Source organism: Nicotiana tabacum, chromosome 10, assembly GCF_000715075.1.
Source record: "Nicotiana tabacum cultivar K326 chromosome 10, ASM71507v2, whole genome shotgun sequence".
In the NCBI taxonomy this organism is placed as follows: domain Eukaryota; kingdom Viridiplantae; phylum Streptophyta; class Magnoliopsida; order Solanales; family Solanaceae; genus Nicotiana; species Nicotiana tabacum.
The window spans coordinates 160,688,523-160,706,391 of NC_134089.1; the positions used below are offsets into that span (position 1 = coordinate 160,688,523).

The 17,869-nt window shown below is 42.8% G+C and overlaps 1 protein-coding gene across 1 annotated transcript; it reads left to right on the plus strand.

The window, feature by feature from the left end:
• LOC107814729 (uncharacterized) lies at window positions 1-6,178 on the plus strand. The gene is made up of 7 exons (XM_016640181.2): window positions 1-574; window positions 1,876-2,023; window positions 2,554-2,745; window positions 3,849-3,977; window positions 4,494-4,663; window positions 4,934-5,064; window positions 5,575-6,178. Exons 1-7 carry the CDS (start codon window positions 346-348, stop codon window positions 5,635-5,637), a joined length of 1,062 nt encoding a protein of 353 aa, XP_016495667.1. The 5' UTR covers window positions 1-345; the 3' UTR covers window positions 5,638-6,178.
• Window positions 6,179-17,869: the final 11,691 nt, after the last annotated feature.

Here is a 17,869-nt window from a genome sequence, read left to right on the forward strand (position 1 = left end):
TCAGTGTGATAAAAATCTAGAGAGTTACGATTAAACAAAAATAGACAGAAAGATACAAAGAGAAAGGGAAAATGGAGAAATGGCCAACAAACAAAGTTGGCGGTTAGATTTCTTTACTCTGCAGTCCTTGTATGAAGAACCAAAACTTTCAAAACAGTAGTCCAACAAAATGATACGTCAATTTGATACACTCTAGCTTCTGGCTCTTTATTGCCGTCCCAATATTCTATTATTCTGTTGTTTTTACTTTATCAAAATTAAAAATGGGTTCTTTCCCCCTTCTTATTATTATATCCACATTCAAGAACTCCTCCCATTTCACCTACCAATTCTTAATATTGGAAAATGAAGAGGTATAGAAATGGAGAAATATGGGATTTTGAGCAAGAAATGCAGCAGCTTTTAGGAGATGGTTTTTGTGAAGAAAGAGAAGTGATATTGGGATTGGATGGAGATACAACTTGTACTGTCTGTGTTTGTATGCCTCTTCTCCCTTTTGCTGATTCACTACCTGATCCTCCTCCTATTCTCTCACGTGCAGTTGCTGGCTGCTCCAATCACAACAGTGTGGGAGGTATTTACACTTTGGCCTTTCTTTTTTCTTTTAACATAATCTGAAATATTTTGATATAGCCGATCGGCTACTTGTTTAGGATTGAGGCGCAGTAATAGTAATAGTAGTTGTTGTTGTTATGTGTTGCAGCACTGGTAGTGATAATAATTAAAAATGACATGTTTCAAAAATAGCAAAAATCAGAACTTTCTTTCATTGGGATTTAGAGATGTATTATATATTTATGTGAAAGACATGAACTAGATAAAAGCAACGGCGAATTCAACAAGGATGTTCAAAACTTGAACACTCTTTGCCTCAAAGTCTATTTTTTGACCAATAACAAGTATAATAGTTTACCCTATACAAGTATAATTTTTCGGCGAAGGGTGCTCAGTTGACCACCCTTGGCCACACATAGCTTCGCCCCTGGATAAAATATAGGACAAGGTAGAAAAAATTAAAAAGGAAAGAAAGCTAAATGCTTTAACTTAGTAGTATTGATATAGGTGAAGCATGCGTTCCAACTTGTTTGGGATTGAGGCGTAGTTATTGTTGTTGTTATGTGTTACAGCACTACTAGTGTTACTAATTAAAAAGGAGTTGTACCACAAGTAGCAAAAATCAGAAAATTCGCTCATTCGGACTTAGAGATGTGCTATATATTTCTCCGAAAGACATGAAGTAGATAAAATAGGAAAAACCAAAAAAGGAAAGAAAACTGAATGCTTCAAATTAGTATTTTAAGTTACTGTGACTCAGTGAAAAAAGAAAATTAAGCGATGCTATGAATTATCACTTCCGTTACTGTTTGACTAGACACATAGTTTAAGAAACAATGAGTCATGCATTATATGTACTGAAAAATTCGTCAGAAAAGAATCTTACGATCGAAGTTTAAAATTTTATTGTTTAAATAAAATTGAATTCTGCACCCAATGGTGGGGCCTAGGGGTCAATGAAGTGGGAGTAAAACCATGGGGTTTTAGGTTCAAATTCCAGCAGAAAAATATATTACTAGGTGATTCGTTCCCATTTCCTAAGCCGTGATGGACAAAGTTAACGGGTACCTGTGCTGGTTTGAGGTAACAGGAGAGGTTCCTGATGGAATAGTCGAGATGCGACCGTGTCCTGATTTCTATCTGTTTGAGGAAATAGATTGAGCAGTAATCTGTTTGTTGGAGCGGAAAACAATTATCTTCAGTTAAAGAATGCTTTTATGCTTTCTGTGTAGACGATTGTTTTTTCATTCCAATTTCATCTACTTTATTTAAGCATCAGTACTCTGCTGCCCATAGTTCTCAATAGATATCTGCTTACAGAAACTGCCGCGAGGGATGCTCTAGAGCTAGTGATGGCTGATGCTCTTTCAAAAGCAGGCTCAACACGTTTCTGTGTACAAGCTGTTTGTTTGGCTGTCTCCGGTGTCAACCATCCAACAGATGAGGAACGGATACTTAACTGGCTTAGGTATGCTCTCAAAAGTTCGTACTTTATAGTCGTCTTTCCATATTAAAATTTTCATGTGCTTTACTGTATGCGTCGAGCACTAGTGTCTAGTTTCTAAATGCTGTGTTCATAGCGTGCCCTATGCTGCTACAAGGTGAAATAAAGTGCAATTAGAGATGAGATACTGCTTTCGGTGAATATCCAAATCTATTAAGTCTGTCTGAAATGGTTGGAAGTTTAGAAAATGATTATACTATAATCTTTAATGAAAACTCTTTCTAGCCATTGAAGATGCATTGCGTCGTCCTTTGTTCTTCTGCTAATCGGAGGCATGGCTTTATAAATCACCTTTTGGCACAACATCTTGTGAGTCGTGGCTGGAGATTCTCCTACATTTCTCTCCCTGTCTTCTGTACTTGTCCTTGCTCTTTATTTGAATTCATCATGCTGCTGTAATCTGCTATATTTGATGATTTTCTTTTCCTTGAATTCATATTTACTTACATACACTTTTTATCTTTTTCTAAACTTTTTCCATTAATTTTTTCTAGAGAGATATTTCCCATCCATGTCCAGTTCTTTGTTCAGAATGATGCTGTGGCAGCTCTTGCAAGTGGAACAATGGGAAAGCTTCACGGGTGTGTCCTTATTGCTGGTACAGGAACTATTGCTTATGGTTTTACTGAAGACGGGAGAGATGCTCGAGCTGCTGGTGCTGGGCCTGTATTAGGAGATTGGGGAAGGTATGCATTTCACGGCATCACTACATTTGTCATCTTATTTTCATGTGTTGAAGTGCTATTTCATCCTTTTGGCTTCTTCTCCCATTCCCGAACCAAACATGAGCCTTTCGATTCATTTGGCTCTTTAGATCCAGATAATGCGAAGTGATGGGTTGGTTTGAATTGAACAGAAATTTGAAATTCTGTTTTCATAAAGCACAACCGGTGTACTCAGCGGCTTGATCGAATCAAGCCTGATCAGGCAGCGTATTTTTTTTTTGAAATGAGGTCCTCGGTAACGCGACATAAAGACTCCTAATTCTTATTTAGTATTTCAAATTAATTCTTATTTCCGTTTAGTTTATTTTTTATTGAATTTTATTTTACAGAATAAACCTGAGCCGTGCTTTACCTCTCTATCCCTCTGGGGTAGGGGTAGGGGTAAGGGTATGCGTATACTCTACCTTCCCCAGACCTCACTAGTGGGATTCTGCTGGGTTATTGTTGATGTTGAAACCTAAGTCGTGCTTGCATTTTTCATTGCACACGGCAACTTTACATAAGACAGAGTTTGGTTCGAAGATTCGACATTTTTGTATGATTTCTCTTGCGCTGCCCTTTCCAATGGTTCCGATTCAACTTATAAGACTTTAAAACAATTAGAAAATTACAAAAACGAAAGATTCAACCTTGCAAGTCCATTTTCTACTGTGAAATGAGAGCCAATAAAAGTTATTGCTAACGATGCTTCAATATTTGAGATATTTGGCTGACAACTAGATATCGATATGGGCGCTTTCATCTGAATTTTGTTCCCTTAGTTTGCTGTCTCATGTTTAAGCTTAAAGCATTATTAGTGGAAGTTACTGTCTTTGGTTACATCTTCCAAACCTGATACCAGATTCCATTACCAATTGTCATTTTTAAGTTTCCAATTGTTTATGCTGTTTCAAACTACCTTCCTCTGTATCCCACATTTTATTTTGATCCAGTCCGAGATATTTTGTTATTTAAATTTGTCCTATTGATTTACCTAGGCAGCAACGGTTTTATAAATTTTTTTGGTTGTTGTACTTTTCCTGTATTTTGTTAAATTTAAAGATCTATTTCTTGTTCACATGCAGTGGATATGGTATAGCTGCACAGGCATTGACTGCTGCAGTTAGAGCCTATGATGGTCGTGGTCCATACACTGCACTTACGCCAAGTATTCTACGGAAGCTGGATCTTTCTTCTCCTGACGAGCTTATCGGGTACTTGGTCAAAATTTGAACTATTCATCTCATGAACTTTTCTTATGAGCCAGTTGTTCTTTTAAGTAATTGCCTCAGACATGAAAAAGTTCCTCATATAGTCAAAATTTGTTATTGAAAAGATGCATGCTCATTTGTGGACTAGCATTCATTACTCATGTTGTTATGAGTTTTTTCTTTCTGCTTTCGTTTTTAGATGCACAGGGAACACATTTGATCTTGATACCTTAGATGTCAAAGGAACAGTATTTGTAGCATTCACCAGTTGCTCTGGTAAACATGCATAATGATGTTATGTATTTAGCTTTACAAGCTTATGTTCATGTTGAATTATGAGTTATCCTCATCTATTCGAGATAAATAATAATACTTTGAAGTACTTAGGTCTTCTTGAAATGCTTTTCTGTTTAGATACTTCTATTACTTCTCATAGCTTCTTTTGGGGGGGGTTGATTCTCGGATGTGTATTCACGAGAACTCTTTGGGTCAGAACATTTTTTGTCCTTTGATTTTCAGGTGGACTTATTCAGATCCATCTTGGGCTCGGATTGCTGCTCTTGTTCCAGTCGTAGTGTCCTGTGCAGAGGGAGGTGATGAAGTAGCAAATAAGATATTGAGAAATGCGGTTCAAGAATTAGCTTCGAGTGTTAAAGCGGTTGTTAGAAGACTACACTTGTGTGGTGAAGGTATGCTGTCAATCGTTTAATCCATTGCAATAGGACTATAGTTACATGAAAATGCTTGATATTTTTCATATCTCTACGACTGTATGTGTCTGTTGTAAACTCTCTCTGTATTTATTACCTCCAAACACCGAACTTAGCCTTGAAACAATATCAGAAGCTCTTTACAGATGTTCTTTTTTATGTGTTGTCAAACTTGTTTTACCTAAGCATTTGTGCAAAACTGTCCCTCGACGTGACTAACAAGTTGATTTTGAATTAAATTCTCTGTAGACGGAAATGATCCTTTTCCTCTTGTTATGGTTGGGGGTGTTCTTGAAGCCAACAATAAATGGGATATAGGAAGAGAAGTGATTAACTGTATACACAAAGACTTCCCCGGGGTTCATCCAATTTGTCCGAAGGTAAGTGTAATTTCCCCGATAATGCTTAATATAGTTTCTTGATATTGAAAAGTAAAAGGTTTATACATTTCTTAGGAGTTTAACTTCCATACCCTGACACTATCCAAATTTTTTTACGCTGCCATGCTACGTAAAAGATAATTATAGGTACTATCCATTATAAATAGGATTAGTAACTTGGAAAATAAGGTAGGTAACTTGCCACAACAGGTGAAAATACAATGATAGTGTAAAAGTTATTCACATTTCGCTGCATATAAGTTGAATGCTTCCTAAAAACTATCGTGGAACATGCAAAATGTTAACTGGTTTTGTGACATTGCATCACTATGCTACCACCTAGCATAGTAGTGTAACTCACCCAATTAGTCATCTCGAGCCGTGCAAGAGGATGTCTACATCACACCTTTTGGGTTGCGGTCCTTCCCCCAATCCTGCGTGAGCGCACGATGCCTTGTGCACCGGGCTGTTTTTTTTTTTTTTTAAATTTACTCAACTTTTGGTGATTAGGTGGAACCTGCCATTGGGGCTGCTTTGCTTGCTTGGAACTTTTTGGCTAGATATAGTCGATGAGGGACCCTAAGAAGTGAGACATATTCTTCTTAAAAAGAGTTCAATCAATTGTACAGCAGCAAGGATGAATTGAAGGCCATTTTCAACATATAATCCACAAAGGAAGAAAAGTGAATTTTGTTTGTTCATTTTCTGTTATATAGGTTCTTCTTACTCTTGCTTAGGTTCACATCCTCTCTTTTTGTTTTCCCTGTTATTTGGTATTAGTTAGTAAATGTAACTTGCTTATCGAGATTAGTTATGTTCTACCCCTATTGACAAGGGTTATGTTACCTCCTCCCCGAGGCGGACCCAAGATTTGAAGCTGGTGGGTGCACTTTCGGATTCAACCAAAATCTACTTTGCATATAGAGTACTCACTACTAATATATCACTATTTTCTAAAGACATATATATGTGTATATGGAGTTTTTGCCGAACTTTACGGGTGTCGGTGACCCCTATTTGTATAGCATAGGTCTGCCCCTGCCTCCTCCCTGTTTTTCTTTTCCCACTCTCCATATGATTGAGAAGTGGCGCAAAAGCGTGTCACACTTGAGATTTGAACCTATGACATAGAGGAATTTTTCACTTTATTGGAACTTTTTATTATGTCAAGAGGATTCAAAAATGTCACACTTGCAATTTTAACCTATCTGCACAGTATAATTTTTTCATTCGTTCAAGCTCGCTCCGCCCCTGTGAGTACACAAGAATCAAGACTATATACTTGGCTGTTTATTACACAAGAACACTTCCAAGAGCTGTTGATGGACGACAATAACCTGAATTTTCATAATTTCCTTCCCACCTGTTAATTCAAATCAAATGCAAGATTAAATTTTCAATAATCTTCTTCAACAATGCAAAATATGTTGTTGGATAAAGTGCAACAACACGAATTAATTTGAACCTGCATTCATCATCTTCTGGAATTTGAAGTTCCAAGTCATCTTCTTCGAATGGCTTGAAGATCAAGTCGAGCTGATCATCGTGCACGTTGTTAAGAGTTGAAGGATTCCACTAGAAAAGAAGGGAGGGAAGCGTTTTATCAGTAATTTTCTAATAAACACATCAACTGCTTATTACTTTTTCAGTATCGAAAAAAACTTATTACTAACTATTTTCAGCCGGATAAGCCTAATGTGTGTGTGTGTATATATATATATATATATATATGTGTGTGTGTGTGTGTGTGTTTACCGTGAAAATGGTAACAATAATTAAATTTGATTTTGTGGTTCTAAAAATACGTGATCTATTTTTATGCTAGTCGTTAGGCAATGAATGCTAAGTAAAAGATTAGAAAGTAAGATTATAGCCTAGAGGCGATATGATAATCGAACCAAACGGCTGGAGATCGAGGCCTCGAACTGTCGTGTATGAGGCTTCGAGGTCGAGTTGGGCGGCCGGCTTAGAGCGACCGAGGAAGGACTAACAGTTATGAGAGTTGCGATGATGGTTCTTGACGATCAATGATAAGCAATAAATGATGAACAATAAATAGAACACAATGAATATAAGCAATAAATGGAAGTAATAAGATCAAGAAAATATGTTAGAGAACAGAGAGAATATTCTTGTACATTTAATATTGGTTATCTGATCCCTACAAAATGACAAGGATTCCCTTTTTATATGAGGGGGAATACCAACATAGTACAAATGCATTTACTACAAAGATATGGGGCTAGTACATCCATTTAATGCCATGGTACGGGTTTGGACTAGCCTAATATACTTTGTTAGCTCTAGTCACGTGCCTTGGGAACCTTATACCGATCCACCGATGCCACTGATTTACCCTACCTCGGGACGACCGTTGCCTACGCTACCTCGAAGTAGATTACTGAGAACCCTCGAGGCTAGTGCCCGGAGCTAAGCTTCGAGCCTTCGGGAGGTAGTTTCTTCGAGGTGCCTTGGTGACCGTAAAATCTAACCGCCGATTTTTGCCGTATACAGATAGTCCCCGCGTTTCCTAGAATAAAATGATAGGAAACGATTTTGAACTCCTACTCCTTAGGCACTATCATCATGATGTCAGCCTATCAAAGCATTAAATTCCATAACCCAAAAGTCAGGCAAGGGTCGCCGTCAACATGCCTATCGAGAAGCCCACGAACCGTTTTTTGGTTTGGTTTCTCTGCTGCCCATACGACTTCTATAAATACCCCAATTTCTTAATGACTCACACTTTGGTGATTCTTTCAAGCTTTCAGAGCCAAATCCATCTTCATCTACGCCCCTCTTTCTTTTGCTCTTGGCTTCCTGCCTTCTTTCTCGAGAAAAGAAAACTTTTGGTCGCCATGGCCAGAACCTCCAAGATAGTGCCTCGGAAAGATGAGGTTGCCTCTTCATCTCGAACATCTAAGAATAAATCCAAGGGTAAGCCCAAAGTGGCTCCTACTGCTGAACACTATACACCCACCAAGTTCAATACTATGAAGGATTTTTCCATCGAGAGACCTTCATCTATGCCAGGCCGATGCGAACACGTGTCCCGGTTCATCAACATTGTGAAAGATATAGACAAAGTGCGGGCGGACTGCCGATGGGGGAAAAAGTGCTGGTTGAGATCCCTAGCTCTAACGAGAGCATAACAGACCATAAGGTCGATTTTCTTTATGTGTACACATACCCGTTCGCCTTGGGCCCTGTCGACTCCTCGGACCCTTCTTCTCCGGCTATAGACCCGGTCATTCTCGACTTCTTTCGTAAATACCGGGTGACACTTGGCCAAATTTACCTCTCTTTCTCGAGGATAGTTTACATGCTTCGCTACTTCTCTAGCAAAGCCAAGAGTGCGATTTTTACCTTTGATCATCTGATCAGGCTGTACAACCCCCGTCTTTTTCGAGGCTTGATCAAACTTCACCCTCAGTCTTTGAAACCCTTTTCTCGAGTATCGATAAACACAAGGATCGGGGGTAAATGAGCCGGTTTGTCTGGGTAAGGACCTCAAACATTATTCCGGCTGAATGGATGCCGTTCCCGGAGGAGTGGAACGTAAAGCGTAAGTGTCTCTTCTTTGAGTATGCTTTATTGTCTTCTCACTCTCTTCTCAAAAATTTAAATTTCCCTTTGCTCACGCAGCCGCCCTTTGGTATCCCGAATCCGTTCCGGACCTATTGGGGTGGATTAAGGGATTAAATTCCTCGTTCCCTATCTCGAGAGTTCTTGGCCTGAGTTGGCTAAAACGCGGCAGGTGGCCAAGAATCATGGTAAATTTCTTCTTGCTGCCTCTATTATGTTTTATATTTCTTCCCCATATCCTTCGTGCTGATAAATTTTGATTACTATGTTTGCGCAGGCCTTGGCGATAGAGTGCAAATGAGACCGCCTCTTGCCGGCGAGGGAGGGTCCTCTAAGCCTGATGAGGGTAAGAAGAGGAAAAAGGAACCGGCTGCCGATTCCCCCGTATCAAAGAAACCCAAGTCTCGCAGGCCTCGAACTGAGGCCGAGGTCTCATCATCAGCTTCCGGGGTGGGTTCCGGTGACGAGGATGAGGATGACGATGACGGCGATAACCCTTTGGTACAAAGGAAGAGACTGAGCACGGATGCCCCCAAGTGTCTGTGCCGAGGGCCGCTGAGTCGGGAACGGCTGATTCAGCTCGAGCCCATGCTTCGGAGGACCTCGAGGAGCGCGCGGATGCGGTCCCTGAGCCTTTGGCCAGATGTGGTGCAGCCTCTGCCGAGGAGACCGTTGCTGCTGGTTCCAAAGGGCCCGGGCCTGGAGCTTCTCGGGGACAGAATTTTCCCCTTGGCGATATCGACGCCCCTGGTGGCCTTAATTTGGGTCCTCGGTTCTCGCTCGGGGAATTCAGGGACGCTCAGGACCCAAAGGTTACCAACGTGGAGGGTCCTATCGAAGGGGGAGATGAGCTTGACAACTTCCTTGATGGCGTTGATGATGTTTGTGAGGACATTGATCTCGACGCTCCCAACGCTATCGAGGAAGCGGAGAAGTTCCAGCAGAAGGTGATAGCTTTTTATGTACACTTTTCTAGTCTCAAGTACCTTTCCTCGTTTTTCTAATTCTTCTATTTCGTTGTAGGCTAAGAAGATGTATGATCACGCCTTCTCTAGGCTCCAAGACGAGATTTCATGCCGTGGAAAGGAGCTCGAGAAGCTCACCTCGGGAATGCAGGAGTTGGAGTCCTCCTCTGCCCGAAAGGAGGAGGAGTTAAGCGAGCTTCGGGCGAATTTGGAGGGAGCACTCCGAGAAAAGGCTGGTCTTGCTGAGCAGGTAACTTGTTATTCATAAATTCGTTCGCCATTCTCATAATTCGATGTTTACTGACTTATCTTTTCCTTTGCAGATCGGGCAGAAAGATGTTCTCGTGGGGCGACTTCGGGAAGAAGTTGCTGCTATGAACACGGAAATCCTCGAGCCGAGGAGGCGAAAGAGGTTGTGACCTCGGAGTTGGAATCGACCCAGGGTCTTCTCCAAAATGCTCGAGAAGAGGTTGCTGCGCTATCTGCGACCAAGTTCGAGGTCGAAGAGAATGCCGCTACATATCTGAGGGATGCTGCCACTTCGAATCAACTAGCTCTAGAGATATCAGAGGAGGCCGAGCAAAAGCTGACTCGGACTGTCACTTACGCTCACGCAAAGGCAAGGAGGCAAGCCTTAGAGGAAGCCAATGCAAAAGATGTCGATCTCTCAGCTGAGATCGAAGAGGCCCGAGATTCAGAGGAAGAATTGGCACTCTTGGTCACTTTAGATGAAGATCCCAAAGATGGTTCAGAGGGCAGTGGCGATGAAGAGTAGGCCTGTGTCACCTTTCCTTCTCTTTTTTATTTTTGCATATGTATTCCCGGGGAAACAGGCCTTGTAAAGGTGCCCCTTACAAACATATATTTGGTAATGTAAAATAAATTTTTTTGTTTCCAGCCTTGCATTCTTTATTTTTCAGTGATCATGCGGAATTCAGTCTTCAAATTTTGATGTCGACTCTTAGGAGTCCATATTTGGGGGCAATTAGGACAATCAACATCGGGCACCATCTCGAGATTAGGTCGATAGCTCCTTTGGGGCCGATGCTTATAATAGCAGAAATCCTCAGGGTCTCAATATTTCCCGAGCACCGTGTGACAGCATTATTCATGCGACACGGTAGTGGCCCCCCGGGGTGGTCCCACTAGTACATTTCCCAAAAAGTGGTGCTGTTATGGCTAGACCTAATTGGTCTTCTAGATAGGCGAACAGTCGCCGCTTGCCTCTATATATGCATTCGCTCATTTCTTAACTGGGGATTCTACTACTCTGGGTAACTATCCCTCTCATAGAACTTTTGTTCTTTGTGCTAGTTATCTCGTCATTTCAACTCAAAGCCTTCACCCAAATCTTCATCCTCCTCTTCCTATTTACCGTAGCCATGGCTGCTATATCGAAATCCGTTCATCAAGGAGAGGAGAGTTCTACCTTTGTTCCGCGTTCGATCAGTGGTACACCGCCGGTAACCGGTGAGCTGACCTCGAGGTGCTTTGTCTCGAGGAGAGAATTTACGTTGGAGAGACCTCTCAACGTTCAAGAGCATCGGGAGCATGCATCGAGGTTCATCTCCTCAATAGGGGAGGAACGTCTCGAGATGATTGGGAAAGACTGCGGATAGGGAGAAGAAGTGGTACTGCAGGTACCTTCCCCGGAGGAGAGCATCAATCCCTATGTCGAGGGGTTTTTGAACATGTATACGTATCCCTTTACGTTGGGCTCCCCTAACAGGGTCGTGCTTGAGTTCTGTAGGAGGTATCAGGTTACCCTGGCGTAGGCTCACCCATCCTTTTGGAAGATAGTGCTGATGATAAGGTACTTTACGGATAAGGCCAGGCTCGAATTCACCCTTAGCCATATCGTTAGGTTATATCGACCTCTGTATTACCAGGGCTTGATTGCTCTGTGACGTCGATCCACCCGGTCCCCTATGGTTAATGATGTAGAGGACGAGGATCGAGGGTGTTTGAGTCGGTTTGTTCGAGCACGGACAGTCGATATTATTCCTGGAGAGTTTTTTCCATTTCCTGACAAATGGAATTTCACATGTAAGTGTTATACTTATATTTTTGTCGATTTGTCCATAGTGGAGGCGGACTCCGTAAAGATATTTTTTCATTTCATTCTCTTTAGCGATTCTTGGCTACCGAACGAGGTTCCTGACATGGCTGAATGGTCTTGTAAGTTGGCAGCTTGCTCGACCTATGATAAGCGCAAATGGCGAAACCTATCCAAGGGGAAATGGGAGGCAAAGCATCATGGTAGGTGTTTAGTGGCTTGTTTCCTCAGAAAGGTACTTTTTTAGCGCACTAACTGTGCTGCTGCAGGTGTTGGAGGTTTTTCCGAGATGAGGCCGTGTCCCCTGGGGAGGAGGAGAGATTGCCGACCTCACAGTCGAGGATCGATATTAAATGGAAAGAGTCTTCGATATGTGAGGATGCTCGTGGCGGGGCGAGTCCTTCTCTGAGGTTCAAAAGAGACGAGTCTGCCGATCTTCCGGCTTCAGAGGCCTCTATTTTCGAAAAAACATTTCCCGTTCCCATCGAAGGTACTTCGAGGGACAAGGGTGATACCGCGCCTCCCTCTTCTCATATCGAAGGAACTTCGGGGGAAACTAAGCCATCAGATGTATGCTCGACCTTTAGTGAGGTGCAACGGCTTAGTTCCATGGTAAGTCTTGGTAGCCGGTATACACTTCTTTCAGTTTTGCGTCTTTCTTATTGAGCTTTCTTTTGTAGGCCTTGAACAAGCTTAAGTACGAGCTGCTTCTCCGTGAGGCCAGGCTGTGGAAAGCTTTGGATGGGGAGAAGTCCCTTAGGCTTGTTTGCATGAAAAAGGAAGATGAGCTAGTATACCTGCGGTATGAGGCGGTTCGAAGTCAAAACTACGAAAGCCATCTCGAAAGACAATTAACCTACACTTTGTATCGATGTATGCTACCCCATCCGCTTTCAAAGATTAATATTCCAATATTTTAGTTGAAGAACAAAACGGAGTAGCTGGAATGACTTTGGGGCGAAGTTGGCTGGGTCAAATGTGAGTGTAACGAGTTGAAGGCTCAGGTAGATGCCCAAGTTTTGACCAAGAAGGATGCTTTGGCTAAGGCTTCCGCCCTCGAGGTGCAACTCCAGAATGCTCGTGCAAACAATTCTGTCCGAGCGAATATGATTACAAGGCTCGAGTCTGAGCTTTTGAAGATGAAGGCTGAAGTTGTGGATGCCCGGGCTGAAGCTATAATGAGATGCACTGATGCTGATAAGAAAGTGGCGGTCTATTTGAAGGGTGATGCCAATGCTTGAGCTGAGCTGAGCTTAGAAGGGCTCTTGACCGTGAGAGTAGAAGCAAGGAATATGCTCGGTATAAATCTCGAAGGGAAAAACTCGAGGAGATCTATGCTAGAGGGTTTGACTTCTCAGAAGAGGTGAAGTAGGCAAAGGCAGACGAACACGACGTGAGGTACCTTCTGTCTGACGCCGAGGATAGTGAGAAAGAGGCTGACGGGCCATAGTCCCCGAGGGGGGAGTAGATTAGGCTTTCTTATTCTGCGTATAATGTTTTCAAAGGACATTTGTAAATGGAGCTTGTATTTTTTCGCATAAATGTATAAAAGGAAGCCTTGCACTTTTATTTTTCATGCATTTCTCTTTGCTTTGATTTTAGCCAGATGAACTGGTCTTCGAGTTAAAAGGAACCCTCAGATTCATGGTATGGCCCTGGGGCTCATTGGGCTGGCCCGTAGGCTCTTACGCGCTTGGTCGGTACGACCTTTTAGTATAAGCCGACGTTTGAGCTCTTATACTTTTGTTCTTAGGCATATTTAATTAACTGTTTTGGGTTCAGTCTCCGAGTCGGGTGTCAACTCGAGCTCATTCGACCCTCAAGTTTTTAAATTTAATGCTAGCCCTTAGGCTCTTACGCGTTGGGTCGGTACGACCTCTTGTATGGGCTGGCGACAGTGGCTCTTACGCATTGGGTCGGTACGACCTCTTATATAGGCCGACGACAGTGGCTCTCTCGCATTGGGTTGGTACGACCTCTTATATGGGCTTTATTTTTCCCTTGTTAAGGACTTTTTGAAATTGTGTTTGCCCGACTCTTCGATGGTTCGATAAAAACCTCGATTGTAAGTCATTATGTGGTGATGATCGAGCTCCTCGAGAGGTTTTGCTCGGTGCCTGAGTGTTTCAAAGCGTATAAGTTTGGAGTTGACATGGTTGAAGCTCTTTTGCCTATGTCGAGGGTAACCTATTTAACAGGTTCTTTTCGAAGTATTTTCGAAGTAATTGAAGGCCTATGATTTTATAGCGATGGTCGGGCATCCTCGAGTCGCGTTAGTTTGGCTGGTACAACCTTGTAACCACAGTCATTTGTGTTTGGCCGGAGCCTTTCAGTCCCTGAGTGAAGTAGTTTCGACGTCTATATCGAGGGTATGCCTTTTTAGGGGTCTTACAAGTTTGATATATAGCCTTAACTTTAAGATCGGGATTATGCCTTTAGTAAGGTCTTACACGTTTTACATGCCTTTGAGGTCTTACAGATATTGTCACTTGGTACAAGTATGGTTCATGCCTTGCTTGAGGTCTTACATATATTGTTATTGCCTTATATAGGTCTTACGAGACCGAGGCTGCCCGCATGTGGTCTTGAGGCCTCGGGTTTTGATAAGTCGATGAGGGTGGCAATTGGCAGCAGTCCCCGAGTCATCGAGGGTTTCTTGGCTCGGGAGCCATTACTTGTAAACTTGGTATTGCTTCATGAGGTCTTACGATTTTGGGGTTTCCGACCTGGAGTTCATATGGCCTTGAGTTTTTGACGCTAGTCCCCGAGTGTTCGGGACGTTTTTGGCTCTGGAGCTGTTTTGTGATCTTAATGTTGCCTCATTAAGGGCTTACGAGTTTGAAGCTCTGACCCAAGGGTCACATTGTTTCGAGTTGTTGACGCCAGTCCCTGAGTGTTCGGGACGTTTTGACAGAGGAGTTGTTTTTGTAAAAATACCGAGCTTCTTTGAAATGCAAAATGCTTTTGGAAAGTATTCTTTGATTACTTGGTACAAGTATAGATGTCTTTGTTGTTAAGGGCTTAGTTATTCTATACGGGCACGGTTCATGCGACCGTTTGGCCCGATACATTATTTTCCTATCGAGACCCCATTTAGCGCATCTTGTCTTCTCCGAGTAGGTGACCTTCTAGGGGGATGCCCCCAAGTATTCGAGGTTGATTGGAAAAGAAGCCTTGAATACTTGTTGAGTTTTCCTTAGGTAGCATATAGATGTTGTCTTGTTAAAAACCATGCCGGTAAACCCTTTTCGGGATAAAAACCCGGTCAAAGGAAAAGAGTACAATGTATGCTTTAAAACTTTAAGGTCTTCGAGCTGGATTAGCGCTTCGACTATCTCAGTCGGACACATGCATAAAGGTTAGTGTGAGCTGTAAATAAAAAGGGAGATGGTTACACCTTAGTGGCGATGGCGCTTTGAGCCTCGGTAGGCCTTTAGTATTTTCTCTGAGGACACGGTACAGTCCTTTATTTGTTCATTCGGGTATAGCCGAGAACGTGTCTCGTGGTTGCTATTTCACTGTTTGTTTATCCTTCAGTTCCTTTGATGGTGGAGATATTGGTGTTTTGGGTTGTGCCGACCATATTGACTGGTAGGGTGGTTTCCCCTTTCGTTGTTTCACTCACCGTGTTGAACCCATTGAGGACTCGAGAGGCGGGCATAATTTGGTCAAGCAGTTCAAGCTGCTCTATCACCCTCAACCTGATAATATTGGCCGAGCTACCTGGATCCACCAGTACATATTTAATTTGAAATGTATTCACAAGAAAAGAAGTTACCAGTACGTCGTTATGGGCTGAGATAGAGCCTCGAGTTCGTTTTTCCCTGGTGAGGGATGTTTTTGTTCTCCTAACTGTGGGTTCCTGCAGGGCACCAACACCTCAAAAGATCGTATGGATGACATGTTGGGACTCATCTGCTTCGTTCTTTTTGGTCGCCTCTCTTTCCCGAAATTGATTTTTGGCTCGGTCGCTGAGGAATTCCCGGAGGTGACCTTTGCTGAGTAGTCGGGCTACCTCTTCCCGGAGTTGCTGGAAATCTTCGGTCATGTGACCGTGTGTGTTGTAAATTCACACACTAAATTATGGTTCATTTGTGAAGGATCTGATTGTACATGCCTTGGCCACCTGATGTCTCTGATTTTACTGATGGCGAACACGATATCTGAAATATCGATGTTAAAGTTGCATTCCGACAAGCGGGGTGCCTCCATCGGCCCTGCGTGTCTATCGAACCCCGCTCTGCTGACGAGTCCCCGAGAGTTCTACCCTCAGTCCGTTCTTCGATCATTCCAGTGTATGTTACGCCTCGGGGCATTTCTCTTGTCTTTGGTGTATGGCTGGTACCTTTCTTTGTTTAACTTTGGCTCCTTCGCCAGAAGCCTGCTTGGGTATACCAAGCCTGAGGGGGCTCCTAATTGGTCGTCCTCGACCCTGATTTTTGATTGATATCGGTTGTGAACATCTAACCAAGTCACAACAGGGTATTCAACCAAATTCTGCGTCAGCTGTTTCGAAGCCACCGAGCTTCGTTCGTTCAAACCTTGAGTGAAGGCCTGCATTGACCAGTCGTCGGAAACTAGTGGTAGTTCCATTCGTTCCATTTGAAAGCGAGATACGAACTCCCGCAGCATCTCATTCTCCCTCTACTTGATCTTGAATACGTCGTATTTCCTTGTTGCTACTTTGATTTTATGAAAGAATCTGCCAGCATGGCAAATGAATCTATCGAGTTTGGGGCCAGGTTGTGATACCACATCATTGCCCCTTTTGAAAGCGTTTCTCCGAACTTTTTCAATAGGACGGATTCGATCTCGTCGTCCTTTAGGTCGTTGCCCTTCACTACACAAGTGTAAGCAGTGACGTGTTCGTTGGGGTCCGAGGTTCCGTTGTACTTTGGAAGGTCTGGCATCTTAAACTTCTTTGGAATGGGTTTTGGAGCCGCTTCCTGCGGGAATGACTTCTATACGAACTTCTTTGAATCCACACCCTTCAAGTCCAGGGGTGCTCCCGGAATTTGGTCGACCCTGGAATTATAGGTCTCAACCTTCTTATCATTGGCTTCTATCTTTTTCTCGCCCGACTCGATCCTCTTTGTAAGGTCCTCGAGGATCTTTACGATGGCGGGGTCGGCTGGCAACTCGTTATTGCTTGATCTTTCTGGTGCCTGTTCGGTCCGAGGGGCTATTCCTAGGGTCGCTGTACTTGGGGTTTTTTGGTGGCTCTGCAGCTGAGCGATTGCCAGCTGTTGTGCCTGCAACATCTCAAAAATAACGTGAAGGGTGACCTCTTGTTCATCTCGAGCTGTTTTTTTTTTTGGAATTCTTGTTGATATCCTTGATGTATGCTCCTGTTAGTGTGGGAGCTTATATCGATGTGTTGGGCATCGCATGAGACCGCGTCCACGGAAATTAGTTCTGGTGCATTCTCAGGGTTTCGTGGTGGTACACCAACACCTGGGACATCCACACCATTCTCTCCATGGTCCTCAAGATTGTTGTTTACTGAGTTAGACATTTTGACTTGAAATCAAAGATCTTGGATAAGAAAAAGTGTGAAAGGTAACCTGTGTTATGTAGTTAAACCAACAAGAAAATAATCACTATTATTTTTAGCCCTACGGTGGGCGCCAAACTATTTATGCTAGTTGTTAGGCAATGGGTGCTAAATAAAAGATTAGAAGACAAGATTATAGCTTAAAAACGATGTAATAGTCAAACCAAGCGGCTGAAGATCGGGGCCTCGAGCTGCCGTATATGAGGCCTCGAGGTCGAGTTGGGTGACCGGCTTGGAGCAATCGAGGGAGGATTAACAATTATGAGAGCTACGACGGTGACTCTTTATGATCAATGATAAGCAATAAATGAAGAATAATAAATTAAACACAACGAATATAGGCAATAAATGGAAGTAATGAGATCAATAGAATATGTTAGAGAGCAGAGAGAATATTCTTGTACATTTAATATTGAGCATCAGATCCCTACAAAATGACAAGGATCCCCTTTTTATATGAGGGAGAATCTCATTATAGTACAAATGCATTTACTACAAATATATGGGGCTGGTACAACCATTTAATGCAATGGTACGGGTTTGGACTAGCCTAATAGACTTTGTCAGCTCTAGTCACGTGCCTTGGGAACCTCACACCGATCCACCGATGCCACTGATTTACCCTGCCTCGAGGCCGACCGTTGC